The sequence below is a fragment of the Pristiophorus japonicus genome, chromosome 19, assembly GCF_044704955.1.
Source record: "Pristiophorus japonicus isolate sPriJap1 chromosome 19, sPriJap1.hap1, whole genome shotgun sequence".
NCBI classification, from domain to species: domain Eukaryota; kingdom Metazoa; phylum Chordata; class Chondrichthyes; family Pristiophoridae; genus Pristiophorus; species Pristiophorus japonicus.
This window is the reverse complement of record NC_091995.1, coordinates 33562089-33588058: the sequence shown is the minus strand read 5'-3', so window position 1 is coordinate 33588058 and position 25970 is coordinate 33562089. Positions and strand designations below refer to the sequence as shown.

At 46.3% G+C, this 25970-nt stretch overlaps 1 protein-coding gene across 2 annotated transcripts in view; it reads right to left on the bottom strand.

Annotated features, from left to right (window-relative positions):
- LOC139229825 (ras/Rap GTPase-activating protein SynGAP-like) overlaps positions 1 to 25970 on the bottom strand; it is a 389857-nt gene that overhangs the window by 228752 nt on the left and 135135 nt on the right. For both annotated transcript variants that reach the window (XM_070861417.1, XM_070861416.1), the window contains exon 3: positions 10112 to 10265. In XM_070861417.1, coding sequence (XP_070717518.1) covers positions 10112 to 10265 — 154 coding nt within the window. The remainder of the gene's footprint in view (positions 1 to 10111; positions 10266 to 25970) is intronic.

The window sequence follows — 25970 nt, the reverse complement described above, 5'->3', positions numbered from 1 at the left end:
AGAAACATTCTCTCTGCATCCACCTTGTCAAGCCCCCTCATAATCTTATACATTTCGATAAGATCACCTCTCATTCTTCTGAATTCCAATGAGTAGAGGCCCAACCTACTCAACCTTTCCTCATAAGTCAACCCCCTCATCCCTGGAATCAACCTAGTGAACCTTTCTGAACTGCCTCCAAAGCAAGTATATCCTTTCGTAAATATGGAAACCAAAACTGCACGCCAGTATTCCAGGTGTGGCCTCACCAATACCTTATATAGCTGTAGTAAGACTTCCCTGCTTTTAGACTCCATCCCCTTTGCAATAAAGGCCAAGATACCATTGGCCTTCCTGATCACTTGCTGTACCTGCATACTATCCTTTTGTGTTTCATGCACAAGTACCCCCAGGTCCGGCTGTACTGCGGCACTTTGCAATCTTTCTCCATTTAAATAATAACTTGCTCTTTGATTTTTTTCTGCCAAAGTGCATGACCTCACACTTTCCAACATTATACTCCATCTGCCAAATTTTTGCCTACTCACTTAGCCTGTCTATATCCTTTTGCAGATTTTTTGTGTCCTCCTCACACATTGCTTTTCCTCCCATCTTTGTATCGTCAGCAAACTTGGCTACGTTACACTCAGTCCCTTCTTCCAAGTCATTAATATAGATTGTAAATAGTTGGGGTCCCAGCACTGATCTCTGTGGCACCCCACTAGTTACTGGTTGCCAACCAGAGAATGAACCATTTATCCCGACTCTCTGTTTTCTGTTCGTTAGCCAATCCTGTATCAATGCTAATATATTACCCCCAACCCCGTGAACTTTTATCTTGTGCAGTAACCTTTTATGTGGCACCCTGTCAAATGCCTTCTGGAAGCCCAAATACACAAGATCCACTGGTTTCCCTTTATCCATCCTGTGCGTTACATCCTCAAAGAACTCCAGCAAATGTGTCAAACATGACTTCCCCTTCATAAATCCATGCTGACTCTGCCTGACCGAATTAAACTTTTCCAAATGTCCTGCTACTGCTTCTTCAATAATGGACTCCAACATTTTCCCAACCACAGATGTTAGGCTAACTGGTCTATAGTTTCCTGCTTTTTGTCTGCCTCCTTTTTTCAATAGGGGCATTACATTTGTAGTTTTCCAATCTGCTGGGATCTCCCCAGAATCTAGGGAATTTTTGTACATTACAACCAAAGCATCCATAATCCCTGCCGCTACTTCTCTTAAGACCCTAGGATGCCTCCCTGACATGAGCTTTCGTTCCCCCATGCTATGATGGTAGGACAAGCAATGGTTAGTATTTAAATACATAATTTACAATGAATGTACATTCCTTTAAGGCACAAAAACCCCACAGGAAAAGTGGTCTAATCGTGGTCAACAAGAGAAGTTAAAAATAGTAATAGATCAAAGGAAGAGGCTTATAATGTTGCCAAGAAGTCTAGTAATCTTGAGGATTGGGAGGATTTTAGAATTCAGCAAAGGAGGATCAAGAAATTGATAAAGAGAAAATAGAATATGAGAGTAAACTAACGAGTGACATAAAAACAGACTGTAAAAGCTTGTATAAGTATGTAAAAAAGGAAAAGATTAGCGAGAGTAAATGTGGGTCCCTTACAGGCTGAGACAGGAGAAATTATAATGGGGAATAAGGAAATGCCAGAGAAATTAAACAAATACTTTGTGTCTGTCTTCATGGAAGACACAAAAAACTTGCGGGAAAGAACGGAGAACCAAGGCTCGAGCGAGATTGAGGAACTGAAAGAAATTAGTATTAGTAAAAAAAAAGAGTACAGGTTTGACCTCTCTGGTCCGGCACCCTAGGGCCCTGACTGATGCCGGAACAGAGAATTTTCCAAACCACAGAAGGTCACACAGAGAATGGAAGACAAGTTTGTTTAGATAATTTGGAACTGTATTATCCAGCCGAGGCTTGAATGAACTCCTTCAGGGATCTAGTTTTAAAAGCGCTGTTATTTATTTGATGTATTGTATAGCCTAACATCTCTCCAAGGCCCAGGTTTCTACCTCCCCGACATGAGCTTTTGTTCCCTTAATGTGCTATGCTATGAATTGGTCTGTAATTCCCCAGGGAGTTGGGAACTGAACAACGAGGTCTCCACTGCAGTGCTGGAAATGGAAAGGTGGAACCACTCCCCAGCCCCCTATCCTACTGATGCCCCGCCCGACTGCCCCCCCAGCAGCAGAGGCCTAGGCACGATCCCACAGGCCCTGCCGGTTTTCAACCACTTTGCCAAGTGCTGCTCTTAAGTTAAGGCGGTGAGAGCCAATTTGAGCACGAGGGTGTCACAGATAAACCCGATCCTCTCCTAGGCTAATGCAGATGCACACTTTAACTAGAGACTGATCGATGATAAATAGTGAAAATTGAGCCTGGGGACACTGTTACCCATCCTGATTCAGATCTAATCTAGGACTGTACCTTTCACAATGTTTCCATGGGTTCCTGGACTTGTTTTTATTCCCCTCCTTTCCTCTCCTGAAAGCACTGCTTTGGGAGTGGGGGAAGTCCCACGGGTACAGATGGCCCTCCATTACCTGTCGATAACACCCGGGCTCCTGTATGTGTATGTGCGTGCTGGCAGCCTGTGGGCGGCTCCCTCAGCACTCGCGCACACACTCACTGACTGACAGCCGTTCCAGCCAATCCTCTCCCTCAGGCCCAACTAATGCCGAACCACGGATGTTTCCGGACCAGAGAATTCCGGACCAGAGAAATCCAATCTGTACTGGGGAAATTAATAGGACTGAAAACTGATAAATCCCCTGGATCTGATGTCTTACATACTATGGTTTTGAAAGAAGTCGCTATCGAAATAATGGATGCATTGGTTGTCATCTTCCAGATTCTAGAATTGTTCCCGCGGACTGGAAGGTAGCAAATGTAACCCCACTATTTAAGAAAGGAGGGAGAGAGAATACGGGGAACTACGGACCAGTTAGCCTGACATTGGTAGTCGAGCAAATGCTGGAATCTTATTATTACGGACGAGGTAACGGCACTTAGAAAAGAATAATAAGATCGAGCAGAGTCAACACAGATTTATGAAAGGGAAATCATGTTTGACAAATCGGTTATAAGTTTTTTAAGGCTGTAACTAGCAGAATAGATAAGGGGGAAGCAATGATGTGTATTTGGATTTTCAGAAGGCATTCAATAAGGTGCCACACAAGAGGTTATTAAAGAAAATTAGGGCTCATGGAATTGGGGATAATATACTAGCATGGATTGAGGAGAGGTTAACATACAGAAACCAGAGAGTAGAAATAAACGGGTCATTTTCGAGTTGGCAGGCTGTAACTAGTGGGGTATCACAAGGATCAGTGCTTGGGCCCCAGTTATTCTCAATATTTATCAATGATTTGGATGAGGGGACAAAATGTAATATATCCAAGTCTGCTGATGATACAAAGCTAGGTGGGACTGTAAGTTGTGAGGAGGGTGCAAAGAGGCTTCAAGGGGATATAGATAGGCTGAGTGAATGGGCAAGAACATGGCAAATGGAATATAATGTATAGAAATGTGAAGTTATCCAATTTGGTAAGAAAAATAGAAAAGCAGAGTATTTTTTAAATGGTGAGAGATTGGGAAATGTTGGTGTTCAGAGGGACCTGGGTGTCCTTGCACACAAATCATTGAAAATTGACATTCAGGTACAGCAAGCAATTAAAAAAGCAAATGGTACATTGGCCTTTATTACAAGAGGATTTGAGTATAAGAGTAAAGACATCTTACTGCAATTATATAGGGCCCTGGTGAGACCACACATGGAGTATTGTGTACAGTTTTGGTCTCCTTACCCAAGGAAGGTTATACTTGCCACAGAGGGAGTGCAACGAAGATTCACCAGAGTTACTCCTGGGATGGGGGTATTGTCCTATGAGGAGAGATTGAGTAGACTAGGCCCATATTTGCTAGTGTTTAGAAGAATGAGAGGTGATCTCATTGAAACATACCAAATTCTTAAAGGGTTTGACAGGGTAGATGCAGGAAGGATGTTTCCCCTGGCTGGGGAGTATAGAACCAGGGGTCACAGTCTCAGAATCTGGGGTCGGCCATTTAGGACTGAGATGAGGAGAAATGTCTTCACTCAGAGGGTGGTGAATCTTTGGAATTCTCTACCCCAGAGGGCTGTGGAGGCTCAGTCTTTGAGTATATTCAAGACAGAGATCGGTAGATTTTTGGATATTAAGGGAATTAAGGGATATCGGGAGTTGAGGTAGAAGATCAGCCATGATCTTATTGAATAGCGGAGCAGGCTCGAGGGATCAAATGGCCTACTCCTGCTCCTATTCCTTATTTATGGCTGAAAACCAGCTGTCGGGATGCTCATATCTTATTATCCGTTTGTATCTCAGTAGTTCACAACCGGGATGCGCGTAAACGCTTCCCATCCTGGATGTTCCCCAGAGAGGCTCGGCAGGGTGGAGACCCTGTGTTGGGTCTCTGTGCCAACATGAAACTGCAGTTCCCAAGAGCATAAAGAAAATTTAACATCAGCGTGTTATTTTGTTTCTCTGTAAAACAGAGGGTGAACTTTGTGCAAAATAGACTTCCCCTGGAATCTCCACTCATTATCAAACTACAAACACACAGTAAAATCTCACACCAAGCTCCCTAAATTATACATACGTTCAAAATAATTCAATCAGCTCTCAAATTAAAATCAAAAGTCCCTCGAGAATGGATGACACGATAAACTCATAATTTATTTAAAATTACTGCTACAGGCTTGGTCTCAAATGCAACATATAAATGCCTGAAAATCAAGGTTTAGACTGCTCCCGGCCCCCGGATTTCTATTTCTATCTTACTTCAATCCTCTGCCACCTCACTATCAAAATAGCAGAGATATAGATATGTATAAATATAGCGACATGGGACCCAAATTTTCCCAGCCGCCTAGAGTGGCGCAGTTAGGGGTGGCACGCCGACTTTCTAAGCCAAGAAAAGCGCCAAAGACTTATCTTCCACTTTGGCCGCTCCCTCGTCGTCTGGATCCATCGGCGTGGCGCTGCAGAGCCTGCGGGGCGGGCGGAGCTTGGGCCCAGCGCCTTCTGGAGTGCTAGTAGGGGGATGCATGTCTGTTTGAGCGTGCGCGCATGCGCAATGGGCATTTCAGCGTGCGCGCATGCGCAGTGCAACAGGAAGCTTGGCAATCGGCCAATTAAAGAGAGAGCGTCCTCAGTATCATTGGTAATGGACCATATATAAAGTTAAGGTTTAAATATTGATTTTTGTGTGGCTGAGGGAGTGGAAAGGACTGTTGGATAGGTGGGAGAAAGGTGCGAAGTGTGATTTTTGAACATTACCTGAGTGCAAGTCCAATACACTAATGGCGCAAGAGCGTGTAACACGAACAAAGAATTTCCTCCATGAGGATGTGGAGAAACTAGTGACTGTTATTGAGGAGAAATGGCTGGAGCTGGAGATCAGCAAGAGTGGTCCGTCAAAAGTCTTACGCTAGGAAATGAGAAGAAGATGGAAGCTTGTTGCAGAAGAATACTCCGCAGGGGTCAATACCGCAAGATCTGGAAGCCAGAGCAAGAAGTAAATGGCAGGACATTGGTCAAGTAGTGAGTGTAAGTAAATTGAATTGCAATTGAAAATGTGACCATCTGTATGTGTCCCACCCATCAAAAACGCACCATGTCTAAAAATTAATATTTTCATCTTTGCAGAGGAAATTGGCCCACAACAAAAGGGAAAGACTTAGAACAGGAGGAGGTCCGCCAAATCTGCACCAACTGTCACCCCTGGAACAGAGGGTTGCTGCCTTGCTGAATCGCAGCGGCAGAAAAAGATTCATCTCTGCACAAGCTGGACCCACACGCGAGGGTGAGGGTGAGTCATTAAAATGCATAGTCCCCCTTCAAATCAACCTGCTGACTGGCCTGCGATGCGTCAGACTACTCATGCCACCCAACCTGCCCCCTCCTTTGCTGCTAACCATTTGACTGTTGTGTTGTATTTTGCAGAAGAAGACGACACTCCTCAACATCCTGAAAATCCACCAGAGAATGCAGATGCATGCAGACCAAGGCGGGTGGGGGGAGGAGGGGTCCATGGAAATGTGTTCACGGGAGAATGCTGACCGAGATATGGATCAGTCCATAGTACAGGGCCAGAAATCCCCATGAGCTCCTCGGCAACATTTCATGGGTTCACAACTTCCGAGGTCGCGGGTCCCAGTGGCGGTGGTGAAATGCATGTTGGAACACCCAGCGCCCCACCGTCCCAGCCTGCGCCTCACACTGGAGGGGTGCCACTAGGCAGACCCACGGTGAGGGGAAGGAGAAGCCGACCAGTCTCTCCTGAGATGCAGCCCTCAGCAGAGGTTAATCAGGTTCTGTCATTGGGTGAAGAGACTAGTGCCCTCACTCGTGGTGGCCGTCAGTGGGGTGCGTGATGAGGTAGCGACACTGTCGGGTGAAATCTCAGCACTGAGACGGGAAGTGAGGGCAGGCATTTCAGAGGGTGTGCAAACGATGGCAGATGCCATGAGGGAGCAAGCTTCTGCAATAAAGGCACAAAGGCCGGATACGCAAATGCCAATCCCACTTCAATCCCCGCTCCAGCCACCGGTGAGACCCAAGCCGGGCCCCCAACCCCGCCCCACACCACCATCACCGACCCTATGAGGAAGTGCACTTTCCCTGAGATGTGGGTGAGGGATGGGTGCAGTCTTTCTTTGCTGTTGTTGTTGTTGTTGTCATTGAAATGCACTGTAAAATATCCAATATAAGATATTTTGCATTAAAGCTGAGTCATGTTCCATTAGGACCACGCAACATTTAGGGACAACTGTAAAATGTAAAAATCCCTCACTCCTACAGTCATGCGTGTCTGCCGCCCCTACCCTGGCGGGAGGGCTAGTCGGTGCAGTCTGCAGTCGGCAAGGTCGGACTGCTCTATTTTCAGTAGCTGATTTATCTTTCATTTATTTTTGATGATGTTGTGCAGCTGTTGGGCTGAAGATGTTGTGATGTTGTGCTGATGTTGTGAAGGTCTTTAGTGCTTTAGAATCCTGTAGCTCACCTATCTCCTCCACCACCCCCACCTCCCATCTCTGACTACGTGCACTGATTTCTTAAATGTAGGTAAGGTTTTTCTGTGCCTACAAAAGTGGCCACATACACTGGCCTAAATTAGTTTGGAGTAACTTTCAGCTGGCCAGAAGAGGCGAAAGTGGCTTGTCACGCCCCCTTTTGGAGAGAACAAACTAAACTCGAAAAAAACTTATCTAACTGACTTACCCTGGAGCAAGTTAAATGGGGAAATTATCGATTTTTAAGTTACTCCAAAAAAAGCTACTTACTCCAAAAAAAACAGGCAACTCTTGGGGAAATTTGAGCCATGGAAACATAGAAACATAGAAAATAGGTGCAGGAGTAGGCCATTCTGCTCTTCGCAACCTGCACCACCATTCAATAAGAGCATGGCTGATCATTCACCTCAGTACCCCTTTCCTGCTTTCTCTCTATACCCCTTGATCCCTTTAGCCATAAGGGCCATATCTAACTCCCTCTTGAATATATCTAATGAACTGGCCTCAACAATTCTCTGTGGTAAGGAATTCCACAGGTTAACAACTCTCTGAGTGAAGAAGTTTCTCCTGGAGAGAGAGAGAGAGAGTTGGAGAGAAAGAAAGAGAGAAGAGATAGAACAGAGATCTAGATAGATAGATAGATAGTGATTTACAAGAATGGTACCAGAGATGAAAGACTACAATTACATGGAGAGACTAGAGAAACTGGGGCTGTTCTCCTTAGAGCAGAGAAGGTTAAGGGGAGATTTGATAGAGGTGCTCAAAATCTTGAAAAGTTTTGATATAGTAAATACGGAGAAATAATTTTCAGTGGCAGAAGGGTCGGTAACCAGAGGACACAGATCTAAGGTAATTGGTTTATATCTAGAATAATGGATACCTGGGAGTGAGTTACAGACTGGAATCTAATCGAGGGGTTCAGGTGGTTTATATATAGAATAATAGATACCTGGGAGTGAGTTACAGACTGGAATCTAATCGAGGGGTTCAGGTGGTTTATATATAGAATAATAGATACCCAGGAATGAGTTACAGGCTGGAATCTAATCGAGGGGTTTGGATGGTTTATATATAGAATAATGGGTACTAAAATCTCACAAGGCTGAAAACAGGATTTCTTCCTCTTGCAATGCACACTGACCAAGAGCTCTAGACTAACCTGACCACCAGGGTGGTAATGTTCAGTGTGAGTGTGGGTATATTGCGGCAAGTGTCTCACTTCCTGACACCCCAAAGCATTTCCACCATCTACAAGGCACAAGTCAGGAGTGTGTCTCCATTGGCCTGGATGAGTGCAGCTCCAACAACACCCAAGAAGCTTGACACCATCCAGGACAAAGCAGCCCACTTGATCTGCATCCCATCCACCACCTTAAACATTCACTCCCTCCACCATCGGTGCACCGTGGCTGCAGTGTGTACCATCTACAAGATGCACTGCAGCAACTCGCCAAGGCTTCTTCGGCAACACCATCCAAACCCGCGACCTCCACCACCGAGAAGGACAAGGGCAGCAGGTGCCTGGGAACACCACCACCTCCACCTCCACGTTCCCCTCCAAGTCACACACCATCCTGACTTGGAAATATATCGCTGTTCCTTCATCATCGTTGGGTCACAATCCTGGCACCCCTTCCCTAACAGCACTGTGGGAGTACCTTCACCACACGGACTGCAGTGGTTCAAGAAGGCGGCTCACCAACATCTTCTCAAGGGCAATTGGGTACGGGCAATAAATGCTACCTTGCTAGCGACGCCCACATCCAGGAAACAATTTTTAAAAACCTACTCCTTGAGGTAGCAAGTTCCACATTCTTGCCATTCTCTGGGTAAAGAGGTTTCTTCTGAATTCCATATTTATTAATGACTATCTTGTATTTATGACCACTTGTTTTGGACACCCCCACAAGTGGAAACATCTTCTCTATGCCTACCCTATGAAATCCTTTCATTATCTTGAATTTTATCAAGCCATCCCTTAGCTTTCTCTTTTCTAGACAAAAGACCCCCAGCCTGTTCAGCCTTTCCTGAAAAGTATATCCTCTCAGTTCTGGTGGTCCCAGGGTCTGAGCTCAGTCCAGCCAAGACGGCAGGAGAGGGGCTACAATTGGTTAGGGAAGGGAGACATCTTGCAGGGTTCTCATTCATGATCGTTATGGGGATACAGTGGAGGACAGAATCAGGCTTGGCTGTGATCCACCATCCCCAAACTCAATCCCTACCCGTACCCCCATCCTACTCCTATCCCCACTCACAGTTCCAACCTCCACCCACTCACCATCTCCTGCCCCCACCCACCATCTCCACCCCAACCTTAACCCGCATCCTACCGCTACCCACTAACCTAACCCTACCCCCGCCCACCATCCTTATCCCAGGCCCCATCCTAACTTATCCCCACCCACCCACCATCTCCTGCCTCCGCCCACAATCCCTTACCCCACCCCACCCACAGTTGCATACCCCACCCACCTTCCCCAACCCAACTCCAACCCCTACCCAAATCCTACCCCCACTCACCAACCCTTACCCCATCCACTGCTCCCACCCACCATTCCTATCCCCTGCCCCCATCCAACATCCCCTGCACCCACCCACTGTCCCCAACTCCTACCCGCACCCGTACGCTCATTCCCACACCTTTACTACTCCACACCCACCAACCCGATCTCTACCACCATTCCCACCCCTGCCACCACTCCCACTCCTACCCCTCATCTCCACCCCAACCCAACTCCCACTCACCAACCCCAGCTCCACCTCAACCCTACCCCACCCCCACACTCACCCATCATCCATCCCTTCTTCCATCCCCAGCAGTGACGAGGGCTACAAGATACCGCTCAGATTGACTACTCAAGCACACAGTGACCTATTGTAGAAGTTGCCCACAGATCGGCTGAGGCTCCCGGATGATCCCAGACTGGTCCGAGCTGTGGAACAAGCACACACGGACCACCCCGGATAGCCACCTGCGGTAGAGGATACCCGCATTGGGAAAGTGGCACCTGCACCCCCCCTCAAAAAACAGCCAGGTCCCTTACCTCAAAGCAGAACTCTTGTCCCAGAATGCTGCTGTGCACTGGCTTGATGATGGCATCCTCGTCGATGCTGAGCTCCAGCGCTTCTGCTGCGCTGCTGGGGCTGAGCAACGATTCATGGGAGTGCGACTCCTTGAAGCTCTGCATCAGACGGGTTCTGGAATAAAGAAAGAGAACATGAGACAAAGGCACTGGCAACAAACCAAGAACAAGGCAGGGACAGTGTTAGCAGCTGTAGGTTGTACAGAGGCGACCTAACTGAAGCCCTTTACAGCAAGTTTCACCCATTTGCAGTATTAATCACTCGCTCACTTTCGATTAAAATGCACGTCACTCTTAAAAAAACAGACATCGCTCCATTTGTTTAGTTGGCTTTGCAATCTATAAAAAACTCCTGACATTTTCTCAATGTCAACAGTCCTGCTTTTTAAGTGGAGGAATCCTTCAAATTAGTATTTTGCTGAACGTTAGTACTTTACCACTGGAAGATCTAATTTTGAGCAGCTTTACGAGGGGAAAAAAGAAACGGGATTCTTTCAAAAATATAAATAAATACAGATGACCAAAGTGGCAAGCCAGGTGCATGCTGAGGTAGTTCCGTTGCTTTGGAAACCTGGTACCAAAATGGCCGGCACTCCAATAACACAGAGACGGCAGGTCAGAAAACCTTGTTTTAATTTGCGAAACAACTGCTGGAAGTTTTAAACAAAGGATCACTTCTGATGTAGAGGCATTGTGGCTGGCCACTGCTCCATTGTAAAACCTCTCTAAATCAGAAACTTTTCCTCGCACTTTGCAGCAGATAAGGTCCAGATAAAGTTAACCTTACAGGTCCTCCCTTTGCCAGATCTGGAGCTGTGCGTTTCTGGCACCTTCTGTCCACGTTTGGGATTTTTAAAAAACTTTCTGTCTCTTAAAGACTCACGTGATTCTGAACTTGCCTTACTCTCTCGACTCGCCCGTCATTCATGCTACTGGTACCAGTAGAGCGATTTAATGTTTCAGTTTTACAAAATATTAAAAGCAGCATCTCAAGTGGATAAGGTCATAAAGAGCTAGCACAATGGTTTTATGCCAGAGGTATAGATGACAAAAGTCAAGATGTAACGGTGAATCTATATGAAACCTTAGTAAGACCACAGTTGAAAAAAAATGAAAAGACAGAATTGCATTTATCATCATAGAATCACCCATTCGGCCCATCATGCCAGTCCTGGCTCTTTGAAAGAGCAATTAGTCACACTCCTCCTGCTCTTTCCCCGGAGTCCTGCAAAATTTTCCTTTTCAAGTATTTATCCAATTCACTTTATGAAAGTTAGTATTCAATCTACTTCCACCATCCTTTCAGACAGTGCATTCCAGATCACAACAACACGTTGCATAAAAATAGTTATCCTCTTCTCCCGTGTCGTTCTTTTGCCAATTATCTCAAATCTGTGTCCTCTGGTTACCAACCCTCCTGCCAGTGGAAATAGTTTCTCCTTATTTACTCTATCAAAGCCCTTCATAATTTTGAATACTAAATTAAATCTCCCCTTAACATAGAAACATAGAAAATAGGTGCAGGAGTAGGCCATTTGCCCTTCGAGCTTGCATCACCATTCAATAAGATCATGGCTGATTATTCACCTCAGTACCCCTTTCCTGCTTTCTCTCCATACCCCTTGATCCCTTTAGCCGTAAGGGCCATCTCTAACTCCCTCTTGAATATATCCAATGAACTGGCATCAACAACTCTCTGCGACAGGGAATTCCACAGGTTAACAACTCTCTGAGTGAAGAAGTTTCTCCTCATCTCAGTCCTAAATGGCCTACCCCGTATCCTAAGACTGTGTCCCCTGGATTTGGTCTTCCCCAACATCGGGAACATTCTTCCCACATCTAACCTGTCCTGTCCTGTCAGAATCTTATACTTTTCTATGAGATCCCCTCTCATCCTTCTAAACTCCAGTGTATAAAGGCCCAGTTGATCCAGTCTCTCCTCATACGTCAGTCCAGCCATCCCTGGAATCAGTCTGGTGAACCTTCGCTCCCTCAATAGCAAGAACATCCTTCCTCAGATGAGGAGACCTAAACTGAACACAATATTCCTTCTCTGCTCTAATATGCTCCAATGTCTGTTGCATCTTTCACAACCTTAGGCCGCCCCAAAACGCTCCACAGTCAAATAAGTACTTTTTTTGAATTGTAGTCACTGTTGTAACATAGGTAACACGGCAGCCAATTTGCACATAGCAAGCTGCCACAAACAGCAATGAAATAAATGACCAGATCATCTGTTTTTTTGACTACTGGTTGAGGGATAAATATTGGGGAGAAAACTCCCCTGCTCGTCTTCAAAATAGTGCCACGGGATCTTTTACATCTGCCTGAGAGGGCAGATGAGGCCTCGGTTTAACCTGTTCATCCGAAAGATGGCACCTCCGACAGTGCAACACTCCCTCAGCACTGCACTGGGAGCATCAGCCTAGATTATGTGCTCAAGTCTCTGGAGTGGAACTCAAACTCACAACCTTCTGAATCAGAGGCGAGAGAGACAGTGCTACCCACTGAGCCACGGCTGACAGCTCTAGTTGGAGTAAAGTGTACAGTTTTGGGCTCCACATTACAGGAAGGATACTGAGGGAATAGAGGGTACAGAATAGATTCACCACGATGCCACCTAGTGTGAGGAAATACAAATATGGAGAAAAACTTGAAAATTTTGGGCTGCTTTCCTTAGCACGGAGGAGATTAGGAGCTGATTTGAAAGAGGTGTTTAAAATTCTGACAGAATGGACAGAGTAGATAGAAACAGATTGGTTCCAGTGGACCGAAGATTAAATGTAAGAGATTTTGTATGGGAAAACTTTTTACTTAGGAGCTCGAGAGTCTATGGACTGCATTGCTAGAGTTAGTAACTGAGGCAGAGATGAGGTCAAACATTTAGAATGGGTCAGATAGGAGATTGATGGAAATGGGGATAAAGAGATATGGGACGAGGAGGGGCCCATGGGATAGGACCACTACTAGTATGGAGGATAAAGGCCAACATGGACTGGTTGGGCCGAATGACCTGTTCCTGTCTTGTAGTTTCTGTGTAATTCTCTCTACGTAAATGCCACTTTTAGCTTTGAGTTCTGTTTAAAGAAACAGGGCTTCCCCAGTGGCTGTGCGGTGCACTGTCCAGCGTGGGACTGAGCCACACCAGTCATCCAGGTTTGATGCCCTGGTCTGCGCAGTTCGTTGACCTCAGCTCCCCTGGGATAGGGAGCGGAATGAGCATTCTTGTTCCTGATGGCTGTCCGGCTGGAAACCACGTGGACACTGGATCAGGGCTGAATGGCGGGCTCCCCACAGTCGAATAGCCTGCTGGAAACTCATCGTTCAGAGTTACAGGTGAAGAATGGGGCGACCGTCATCCCAACTCAGGAGAGGAGGAGGTGGAGAAGAAAAATCGGAGGAATGAAAGCTTATGAAGAAAAGAAAAATCAAGCCGAATATTTAAAAAAGTCAGCGTTCAAATGGTATTGAAAAGAGCTCTGTAGATTCGGGAGTGAATCGCACTGGCAGCGGTTTACATTTCCAACCCATAAGCTGATGCATGCAAAACCTTCCGGTTCAAAGTTGCGAAAATGCAACACAAATTGCCCGGGCAGCTAAAATCCGGGCCGGGTTTGAAGCCAAGTCACGGGGTGAAAGGTCGCTTTGGACAAAGAAAGGTTTAACAAACAAAATGTCCCTCTCTCCTGCTCCGTAAACATGTTCTCCAGCACAGAGTGGCAGCAGTCACGAGAAACACTTGCTGTAATATGTAACTCTTTTGATGCACCACACCCACCCCCCCCACCAAATCGCTTGGGAAATAGCTGGGACGCCTCAGCTGCCATAACGATGGACACGGGGCACCAAAGGCTCCGCCAGCGCAGTCACGTGAGCTCATAGTACCTCACAGCGCTGCCCAGTTTCCAAGTGCCACCCTTAGCGCCATGTGGTGGCTCGCAGGCATACTGTCAGTGGAGAGCAGCACTGCCGTACCCCCCACCCCCCCCCCCTTCTCAGTGAACCCCACCATTCATCCTTCTCTCTACCTCAGCACTCTCTTGGTGAATTTAGATTGCATGATCCCAGGGGCAGAGGCCTGGCATTGAGGTCCATCGACTACCGATTTCACAGTGACAAAGCGGGCAGTCAGAGGCAATTCAACTGGGGGAAGGGAAGGGATGAAATAGCGCTTTTGTTCAGGATTAAAGTTTACCTTGTCGTGCCCTGGATTGTTTTGTGACCCAGCACTCCCCAGAGGGTGCCATGTTTTACCCTCTATCCCCCTCAACAACAAACTGTTATTATAAAGTGCCTTTAATATAGCCAAACGTCCGAAGGTGTTTCACAGGAGCAAACTTTGACCTGTCCTCATACTTTTACCCTCCAAGCCACAGTATCATTTTGGTGAATCTGCGCTGCAACCCGTCCAAGGCCAATAAATATTCCTGAGGTGCAGTGCCCACATCTGAACGCAGTGCTCCAGATAAAGTCTGTCCTAGGCTCTGTACAGCTGAAGGTTCACTTCCTCCCCTTTGTATTCTAAGAGGAATCCCTTCAGATAGTTACAGATGTGCACCAACCTAACCCTCTTTCCCCCTTCCCCCATTTCTACACAGCTCCCATACCTGCGCTTGAAAGCACTAGGAATCATTGTGCTGCCAACCACCCAGCGAGGTGATAACATCCCGTTAACAATTGTCTCGCTCCCTCCAGCGTCCGAAGCATCTTTTCCCCCTCAGCTCCTCAGATTTTAATGGCAGCAGGAGGGAGGGGACACGCAGAGATACTGGGGTGGAGGGGGGTGGTTGCGGTGGGGGAGGAGACACTAGGCAGAGATCCTCACAGCGCCGGCCTTCAGGAGCTCTCACCCGCACCACTGCACCAAGGCCTAGGCGTGACGAAGAAGCCTGCAACTCGATTTTGAACCCACACTCCGGTCCCAGATTTTCATTCACCAACACAATAGGAAAATGAGGTAAAGAAAATCAATATTGATTTCAAAATTCCTGGGAGTTAAATATTAACATCAACCACAGCAAACAGCTCAGATTTAAAGAGCCAGTAAAGGAAAAGAAAGATTGAAAGAACTCACATTTATATTGCACCTTTGACAACATCAGGACATCCTAAAATGCTTTAGAGCTTTTGAAGTGTAGTCACTGTTGTAATGAGAGGAAATGCAGCAGCCAATTTGCACACAGCAAGATCTCTCAATCTGTTTTTAGTGATGTTGGTTGAGGGATAAATATTGGCCAGGACACCGAGGAGAACTCCCCTGTTCTTCTTTGAAATAGTGGCCGCGGAATCTTTTACATCCACCCGAGAGGGCAGGCGGGGCCTCGCCACGACAGTGCAGCACTCCCTCGGGAGTGTCGACCTAGATTTTTGTGCTCAAGTCTCTGACTCAGAGGCGAGAGTGCTACCCACTGAGCCACGGCTGAAACATTAACACATTTGAAGGGCCTCACCGATGATAAGGACATGTCAGCAACATTGTTCCCGCAACTACATTATCATATACACTTGGCTTTCTTGCAACTAATTTTCTCTTTGGGGTGCAGTTCCATCCATAGCAGAGCCTTCAAGTGAGCTATTTGTTTGCTGGCAAGGTCTAACAGTGAGTGTTGGCAGGCAGGTGTCAGCTGTGGTTCAGTGGGTAGCACTCTCACTTCAGCCTCCTAGGCCCTAAACTTGAATTCCCTCACAAAACCTCTCCGCCTCTCTCCTTCTTTAAGATGCTGCTTAAAATCTACCTCTGACCAAGCTTTTGGTCATCTGTCCTAATACCTCCTTAAGCGGCTCGTTGTCAAATGTTGTCTGATAACACTTCTGTGAAGTGCCTTGGGCTTTTTTACTAAGTTAAAGGCGCTATATAAATGCCATTTGTTGTTGTTGAGCAGAAACGAGCTAATCTCACCTCAGGAATCAGCAGAAAACTACTGGTGGAAGGGTGGTCTCGCACACAGTCGCGAGGATTTCCCTTTCGCCTTGGCCTTCATTTGCGATCTACTCCCAAGAGCTTCCCCATGGTTCTTGCGGCAGCAATTTCCCATTGCTGTTTGTGGGACCTTGCTCTGTGCAAATTGGCTGGAGAGGGTGCAGAGGATATTTACCAGAATAGTACCAGGGATGAGGGACTTCAGTTAATGCGGAGAGACTTAGAGAAGCTGGGATTGTTCTCCTTAGAGCAGAGAAGGTTAAAGGGAGATTTAAGAGACGCGTTTAAAATTATGTGGGGTTTTTGATACAGTAAATAAGGAGAAACGTTTTCCAGTGGCAGAAGGCTCGGTAATCAGTTCAAATAGATTGAAGGTAATTGACAAAAGAACCAGAGGGAAGATGAGAATTTTTCTTAAGCAGTGAGTTGTTATAGAAACATAGAAAATAGATGCAGGAGTGGGCCATTTGGCCCTTCGAGCCTGCACCACCATTCAATGAGTTCATGGCTGAACATGCAACTTCAGTACCCCATTCCTGCTTTCTTGCCATACCCCTTGATCCCCCTAGTCGTAAGGACTACATCTAACTCCTTTTTGAATATATTTAGTGAATTGGCCTCAACAACTTTCTGTAGTAGAGAATTCCACAGGTTCACTACTCTCTGGGTGAAGAAGTTTCTCCTCATCTCGGTCCGAAATGGCTTTCCCCTTATCCTTAGACTGTGACCCCTGGTTCTGGACTTCCCCAACATTGGGAACATTCTTCCTGCATCTAATCTATTATGATCTGGAATACCCTGATAGGGTGGGTGGAAGCAGATTCAATAGTAACTTTCAAAAGTGAATTAGGTAAATACTTGAAGGAGAAAAATTTGCAGGGCTAGGGGGGAAGAGCAGGGGATTAAGTGGATATCTCTTTCAAAGGCATGATGGGCCGACTGGCCTCCTTCTGTACTGTAAAATTCTATGAATTCTGCGTCAAATCTGCATGGGCTAAATAAATAAGGAGTCAGCGTCCTTAAGGGAGGGGGGTGGGGAAACTGGGGGGAGGAAAGGGAACAAGACTGAGAGCCCCAATCCGCAACTGCTACATGAAAATAAGAGGAGGCGCTAAGAATTCTTGAAGAGGGGTTCCAGTAGTGAGAAACCCCTGCCCCCCAAATCGATGTCCCATTTTTAGTCATAAGACCCCGCCCCCCCACCCCCCCCCATTTTAAAAACAAAGCTTCTTTAAGGAGTTAAAGGGCACTCAGCAGATATTTTAATTTCGATGTTGTTTATTTTTAAAATAAAGAAAGCCATTACCTCACAGTGAGCTCTGGGTTTTGGGAAGAAGTAGTCGTTTAACCTGGGCCCCTGACCACAAATGTTACTTTGGGTTTTTTAGCCATATATCTGTTCCTCAAATGGTCACACACACACACACAAGAAAACAAGAAAAAATTTAAAGAAGAAAATAAGTATTTGAAGCCTCTGGCTGGAGCGAGCTGGGAAGTGACAACTCAAAGGTTTCATCTGTTGAATGACACTCTCAGCTGGCCTGAGTCGGGCAGCCAAGGGAGCGTGTCCAAGAACAAAAAAAAGCGTACAGAAAAAGAAAGACTCGCGTTTATACAGTGCCTTTCACGACCACTTGACGTCCAAAAGCGCTTTACAGCCAATGAAGTACTTTTTGAAGTGGCGTCACTATTGTAAGGTAGGAAATGACGAGATAATCTGTTTTTAGTGATGTTGATTGAGATCTAGGGGCGGGTGGGAATAGGGCAGATCTGAATCATTATCACTTCCAGATCTCTCACAACTGAATACTGGAATAGGCATCCAATGGGGCATTTCGCATCTGATAGGCGAGGGTGGGTTGCCTCTTGCCCCCCCCCCCCCCCCCGATCGTAAAGGTGAACATAAGAAATAGGAGCAGGAGTAGGCCATTTGGCCCCTCGAGCCTGCTCCGCCATTCAATAAGATCATGGCTGATCTGATCATGTACTCAGCTCCACTTCCCTGCCCGCTCCCCATAACCCTTTACTCCCTTATTGCTCAAAAATCTGACTATCTCTGCCTTAAATATATTCAATGACCCAGCCTCCACAGCTCTCAGGGGCACAGAATTCCATAGATTTACGACCCTCAGAGAAGAAATTCCTCTTCATCTCAGTTTTAAATGGACGGCCCCTTATTCTAAGACTAGGTCCCCAATTTTAGTTTCCCCTATGAGTGGAAATATCCTCTCTGCATCCATAAGTTCTTTATCATTATCTCATAAGTTTCAATAAGATCACCTCTCATTCTTCTGAACGCAAATGAGTATAGACCCAACCCACTCAACCTATCTTCATAAGTCAACCCCCTCATCTCCAGAATCAACCTCGTGAATCTTCTCTGTACAGCCTCCAATGCAAGTATATCCTTCCTTAAATACGGAGACCAAAACTGTACACAGTACTCCAGGTGTGGCCTCACCAATACCCTGTACAGTTGTAGCAGAACTTCTCTGCTTTTATACTCCATCCCCTTTGCAATAAAGGACAACATTCCATTTGCCTTCCTGATTACTTGTTGTACCTGCATACTAACTGTTGTGTTCCTAACACAGATGAGGCTGCACACAGGGAGGTTAAAGTAACAGTGACCTCAGTCTTTAATAAGACACTCCAGAGTGAGGAATAGGCTTTAGGGGCCGGCTTATATACAGCGCTCCCAAGAGATGCTGGGATCCCTTGGGACTTCAGGGGATGAGCTCCCTGGTGGCGGAACATGGGAGTGGATGCTTTACAGATACATAACACTTAACTTTTTGTGGTTGATGCACAAGGACCCCCAGGTCCCTCTGTATTGAAGCACTTTGCAAATTTTCTCCATTTAAATTATAATTTGCTTTTCTGTTATTTCTGCCAAAGTGGATAACCTCACATTTTTGCCTACTCACTTAGCCTGTCTATATCCCTTTGCAGATTTCTTGTGTCCTCACAATTTGCTCTCCCACCCACCTTTGTATCATCAGCAAACTTGGCTACATTACACTCAGTCCCTTCATCCAAGTCATTAATATTGATTGTAAATAGTTGAGGACCCAGCACTGTTGTGATGTGGGAAACGCGGCAGCCAATTTGCGCACAGCAAGATCCCATAAACATCAATGTGATGACCACCAGATAATCTGTTCCAGTGATGTTGATTGAGGGATAAAGATTGTCCAGGTCACTGGGTATAACTTCCCTACACTCACTTAGCACTGCACTGGGAGTGTCAGTCTAGATTTACGTACTCAAGTTCCTGGAGTGGGACTTGAACCCTCAACCTTCTGACTCAAAGAGTGCTACCCACTGAATCATAGCGGACTCCCTCAAGTACCTGTCTGACTCACTTTTAAAATTATTGGAATTAGCTTCCACCACCTTATCAGGTAGAGCATTCCAGATCCTGACAACTCTCCCAGTGAAACAATGGCCCAGAAATTGGAGGTGTTAGTGCTGACCGTTAAGGCCTGTTCTGTTGATAAAACTGGGCAGCCACCTCACTTCCGCCTACCGGCAGGTCGCATGGCGGCAGCCATTTATGGTAGGTCGGCAGTGCTGCCATTGCCTGAGCTCGGGGAAAGTATTTTAATTAGTAGGAGTGTGATTTCGATTGCCGGGCAATGCCGAATTGGTACCCGCTCATCCATTTTGGAGCTCGCCGCTCCTCTTATCACTCTGTCCAAAGTATACCCGTGTATGCTGCTGTTGACAGCGCGGAGAGATAGAAGAAAGTGGCAGGGAACTAGAACCCACGCTGCAAACAGGATAACTCTTAACTATGGAGCGCTAGCTATTGGAGTGGAAACTGCTTCCACTGAGAGGCATCAAATCTCCCCTATGGTCAAACACTATAGAAGGTACTTTACAAAATAAGTTGTACTGTACTAGTTGTAATAATCTCAGGAAAAAATCAAAGCTGCATTTCCCTAAATTTTATAGTTTGGGGTTTTCTAGTTTTGGAACTGATAAAATGATATGCAAAGTTTGGAAGTGTGCTTTGAAAAGCTTGTTCTCACCAAGAGTTCTTCAAAAGTCTGCTGTTGGTAAAAATGTAATTGAATTCTCTTCTGCACCATTGACACCAATAAACTCCTAAGCAAGAGCCCATGTTCCTCCCTTTTAAAATGTATTTCCATTGATGTCTCATGCAACGGTTTAAGGACATCAGTGCCACAACCTTTGTGGTCCTCCAAGGAGTCCCTCCAGATCTGAGCCTGTGCTTTAACAGCCACTCACCAGGGAGTGTATGCCCTATATGATCTGCAGGCTAGTGCATTGTCACCGTTAGCTACAAGATGGTGTATCCCCATCCCCCTCCAGCACCATGGCGGAGCACAAACCTCCACACAGCAACCATCTGGGTCAAAGATCTGTGAGCTATGGCAGCCAACGAAGGTGTGAGTACCAGGCAGTCTGGCAACCATTTGTGGACCCCCATACATGACCCAGAGAAATGTCCGTGAAAGTAAGACGGAAGCAGTGGACAAACAAATGCCTCATGATGTGCCACAATGCACAATGCTCCAACCCTACAAGGGCCATCAGCGGACACGAGAGCAAAACATAGGAGCCGTCACCAAATGCTCCGACACAGCACATTGCCCAAGAACACTGCATCAAGCCTTCGGGCGTGACCTTCGGCCTCCTGCTGAGGTTAGTGCCTGAACGAGCGAGTAGCACCACAGGATTTCCACTCCGCTGATGTAAATTAGCAGTAAATTAGCACCAAAATACTGGTGCTGCCTGCGCACTTTCTGCAGGTAGCCATTAGCCTTGGCCGGCACTGTTACTGGCAGGCTTCCGACCTACTCGAATTTCTCGGTCAATATCTCATCTCCCCTCTAGATCTTTTGCCATTGAAATTTTAAATCTGTATCATGTATGTTTGTGGCCACCAGATGGTGTCATTGTTGGAGGCCACTGAGCAGCATGCACAGGGTGCTGCTCTGGTATAAAAGGCCAGCCATTTTATTAGTCAGCCACTGTGGGCCTAAATAAAGCAGAGCCAAGGTTGTACCTTGCTTAGTTAAACAGTACTTGGTTTGAACCTTTATTGCATACATAACACTTTGGTTGTTGACCCACTGGCCAGAGGAATAGATTTTTCTATCTACTCCCTTCATCATCTTTCTTCGAATTTGAACTTCCTGTCATGTACGCACACATCTCGCAGACGAGGCTGTCGAGCCACTTACTCGGGGAAGAGGAGCTGAGGTGCTATCCTGTTGCCTTCCTTACAGTTTTTATCTTCGGAGTACCTTCTCCTAGCCGGGATGCAACCTAGGTTGAAGAGGCCACACCTGGGGTTGGGGGGTAATATATTAGCATGGATAGAGGATTGGCTAACTAACAGAAAACAGAGAGTGGGATAAATAGGTCATTTTCCGGTTGGCAAACAGTAACTAGTGGGGTGCCTCGATTTCAAAATTCTCATCCTTGTTTACAAATCACTCCATGGACTTGCCCCTCGCTATCTCTAATCTTTTTCGGCCTCACAACCGCACAAGATGCCTGTGCTCCTTAAATTCTGGCCTCTTGAACATCCCTCATTATAACTGCTCAACCATCGGTGGATGTGCCTTCAGCTTCCTGGGCCCGAAGCTCTGAAATTCCCTCCCTAAACCTCTCCGCCTCTCTTTCCTGCTTTAAGACACTCTTTAAAACCTACCTCTTTAAACAAGCTTTTGGTCATCTGCCTTAATTTTTTCTGTGGCTCTGTGTCAAATTTATCTGTTTGTCTGTAACACTGTTGTGAAGCGTCTTGGAACGTTTTACTACATTACAGGCACTATATTAAAAAAAAAATTATTATTGTGGCTCGGTGTCAAATTTTGTTTGATAACTCTCGCATGAAGCGCTTTGGAATGTTTTACTACATTAAAGGCGCTTTATAAATGCAAGTTGTTGTCATTGCCCGACCAAATGACTCCCGCACGTCAAGGCATGCGTGTGCGCGCTCAAGGATGTTCCTCTGGGTAACCAATGTAGGTGCTGGACATGTGCCTGAAGCACAGTCTGCAGATCGTGTATGTGCGGGGGTGTGGCAGTGATCACACGCCAAGCGGGCAGGAATGCAGCCAAGAGCATGAAAGCACAACAAGCTCATAAAAAGAAAAGCACTTCCTTCCATCTGTGGAATCTCTTCCAAACTTTTTGTTTTGGAAAACTTGAAGAAAAGATAGGCAATGAATCAATGCACACAAATCTACCAACGCAACAAGGTTTACAGTGGCCACTCCAACTATCACAAGGTGGCTTAATTTGAAGGAGGCCCCTTCAGCCCATCTTCCATCTCATCGTTCCACACTCCGAGCGCTCCCCCTTTCCCGTTGTTGTTCCACCTTGCTGTTCCTAAAGGTGCCCGCCCTGTTCCAGCTGCTGTCCACCCTCAGTGTAAGGAAAGACACCCTGACCTATGTTTTGCATTTAACCTTTGCAACTCTGAATCTGTACTCTCTTAGAATCATAGAACGACACAGCACAGAAGGAGGCCGTTCGGCCCATCGTGCTTGTACCGGCTCTTTGAAAGAGCTATCAAATTAGACTTGTTCGCAAAATTGAAGCCCATAGGATTAAAGGGGCATATCAGTGTGGATCCAAAATTGGCCAAGGGACAGAAAGCAGAGAGTAGTGGTGAACCGTTGTTTTTTTCAAACTTGAGGAAGTTTAAAGTGGTGTCCACCAGGGGTTAGTATTAGGACCACTGCTCTTTTGATATATAGTAACGAACAGGACTTGGGTGTACAAGGCATAATTTCAAAGTTTGCAGACGTCACGAAACACGGAAATGTAGCAAACAGTGAGGAGGATAGTAACAGATGGGCAGACACGTATGTGGCAGATGCAATTTGTAACAAAGTGATTTACTTTGGTCAGAAGAATGAGGAGAGGCAATGTGAACTAAATGGTACAATTTTAAAGGGGCTGCAGGAACATTTGTATTTGAGGTTTTTGAAGATGGTAGGACAAATTGAGAAGGCGGTTAAAAAGGCACACGGGATCCTTGGCTTTATAAATAGAGGCATAGCGTACAAAAACAAGAAAGTTATGCTAAATCTTTATAAAACACTGATTAGACCAGTGGAGTATTGTGGCCACCACACTTCAGGAAGGATGTCAAGGCCTTGGACAGGGTGCAGAGGAGATTTACTGGAATGGAACCAGGGGTGAAAGACTTCAGTTACGTGGAGAGACTTGAAGAAGCTGGGGTTGTTCTCCTTGGAGTGGAGAAAGTTAAGAGGAAATTTAAGGTGTTCAAAATCTTGAAGGGTTTTGATAAGAGTAAATAAGGAGAAGGTATTTCCAGTGACTGAATGGTCGGTAACCAGTGGACACAGATTTAAGGTAATTGGCAAAAGAACCAGAGGAGAATTTTTTTTTTTTTTATACAGCGAGTTGTTGTGATCTGGAACGCGCTGCCTGAAAGGGTGATGGAAACACATTCAATAGTGACTTTCAAAAGGGAATTAGATAAATACTTGAAGGAAAACATTTGCAGGGCTACGGGAAAAGAAGAGGGGAGTGGGATGAATTGGCCAGTACAACCATGGTGGGTCGAATGGCCCCCTTCTGTGCTGTATGATTCTGTCACTCTGATTCTAGTCCCATTCCCCTTGACCATACCTTGCAATTTGTTTCTCCTTTAAGTATACAGCCAATCCCGTTTTAAAAGTTACTATTGAATCTGCTTCCACCACCTTTTCAGGCAGTGCATTCCAGATCATAACAACTCACTGTGTAAAAATGTATTAATTGTCCTGCTATCTTGGCCACCTTTTGAAGAATCTACTGAATCCTGGGCAGGGTACATGAAAAACCCAGTCATCTGATAGTCCATCTTTTGCTGCCTCTCTCTCTCTCCATCGTAACCTCCTTGTCTTTCTCAGTATGTTCTGGCCATCATGACGTGGGGCAAGCTTGAGGGACCAGCTGGTCTTTTCCTGCCCGTCACTTACCCGTGTTCGTGCATCCTCTCCATCACAAAGCCTGTGTACTTCCAGCTACTTTCAACTAACGAAACCTCCACCCCTCCCATCCTCTCTAATTACAAAACTTCCCAAAGAAGTTCAACTGAGCTGTTAGGGACCGTCCCGCAATTGCTCCACCAACAGGTTCAGGGCCGATGGACATCAGGGAGGACAAAATGGGCGGGAATGGAGCAGGAATTCTCTCTTCTCCCCTCACCATCCCCATGCTCCCTGAACAATACTGTATGGAGAGTGATTCGCACACCTATTAGCAGGGGCATATAAAACCACAAGAATGTTTTGGATTTTCCTGTTCAGAGTCCCTCTTCTTTAAGGATTTGACTTTCTTATATCATCGATGGAATCCGGGAGCAGTGACTACGCTCTTTAGCTGTCGATCACGGCCAAGTGCATACATCAATGCAAATATATACAAAGGCACTGTCTGCAAATAGCTCAGATCTCCTTATATAGTCACAGGCACTGACCCAGGCAACCCGCTCATCATCTGCTGCTTCACAATGTGGCAGATTCAACAAGAATTTAAAAGGGCAACGTTGGCAAAACAAAACAGACCCGTACTGACGTTGCCATAGGAGCGTGGCGTGAAGGGATGGGAGCCAATGCAGACTCCACCTCCGCCTCTCCGTTTTGCAAAGCGCTGACCGCCGCACGACAGTCCCAGACACCAAGCCAGTTCTGGAACTGCAACAATAGTCCGAAAAGAAAGATTACCGTGGGGACGTGGTCCCTTTAAGAGAGCATGGGGGAACAAGCTCATAAGACCAGTCCGCTGAAAACACCCACGTCCACGGCAGATCCACCAGCATCCCTCCACATACTGGGTGGAGTACTGGATTATACTTTGGGAACTGAGTTTGCATCTAATGCAGATAGATGGCACAAAAGTCTCTTCAGTTTGTTGGATGCAAGGGTCCAACATGAGTTCTGGCAGTTTCAACCTAGTACTCGTGTTATACCTGCCCGCAGAGTGTTTGATGGGACAGTGTAGAGGGAGCTTTACTCTGTATCTAACCCGTGCTGTACCTGCCATGCGAGTGTTTGATGGGACAGTGTAGAGAGAGCTTTACTCTGTATCTAACCCGTGCTGTACCTGCCATGCGAGTGTTTGATGGGACAGTGTAGAGAGAGCTTTACTCTGTATCTAACCCGTGCTGTACCTACCCTGGGAGTGTTTGATGGGACAGTGTTGAGGGAGCTTTACTCTGTATCTAACCCGTGCTGTACCTGCCATGCGAGTGTTTGATGGGACAGTGTAGAGAAAGTTTTGCTAATGTGTTGGGAGGGGGGGGGTGGGGGGAGTCATTGATAGATGCTCCCTCACTCCTTGCAGTTGATGGTAACCAAAGAGGTTAGAAAGCGAGGGCAGACAACAGGACCATCACATTGCCCATGGCCCACTTCCCCACTAATACTGCACAGCATGTGACCCACGTAGCTATTAGCAGATTCGCTCAGGCCACAAGAATGTTCTGCATTTTCCTATTTAACTCTCCTGCTTCAAATGCATTCTAAATATTTGACTTCCTTACATCACTGATCAGAAAATCTGCTTCACACAGCTGACATTCCAGCATGGCCAAGTGCATGTGTGCACAAATATATAAAGGGCCAGTCAGCAAAAAAAACACACTTCTCCTTTCTAGGCATGAGCTCGTCAATCACTCCTGGCCTGGGAGAGATTGGTGAGACAGTATAGAGGAAGCTTTGCTCTGTATCTTCTTCTTCTTAGGCAGTCCCTCGGAGTCGGGGATGACTTGCTTCCGCATTAAAATGTGTTCTCAGGTGACTGAAGAGTCCAATGCAGGACATACAGTCTCTGTCACAGTTGGGACAGATGGTGGTTGGAGGGACGGGTGGGTGGGGTGCCTGGGTTGCCGTGCGTTCCTTCCGC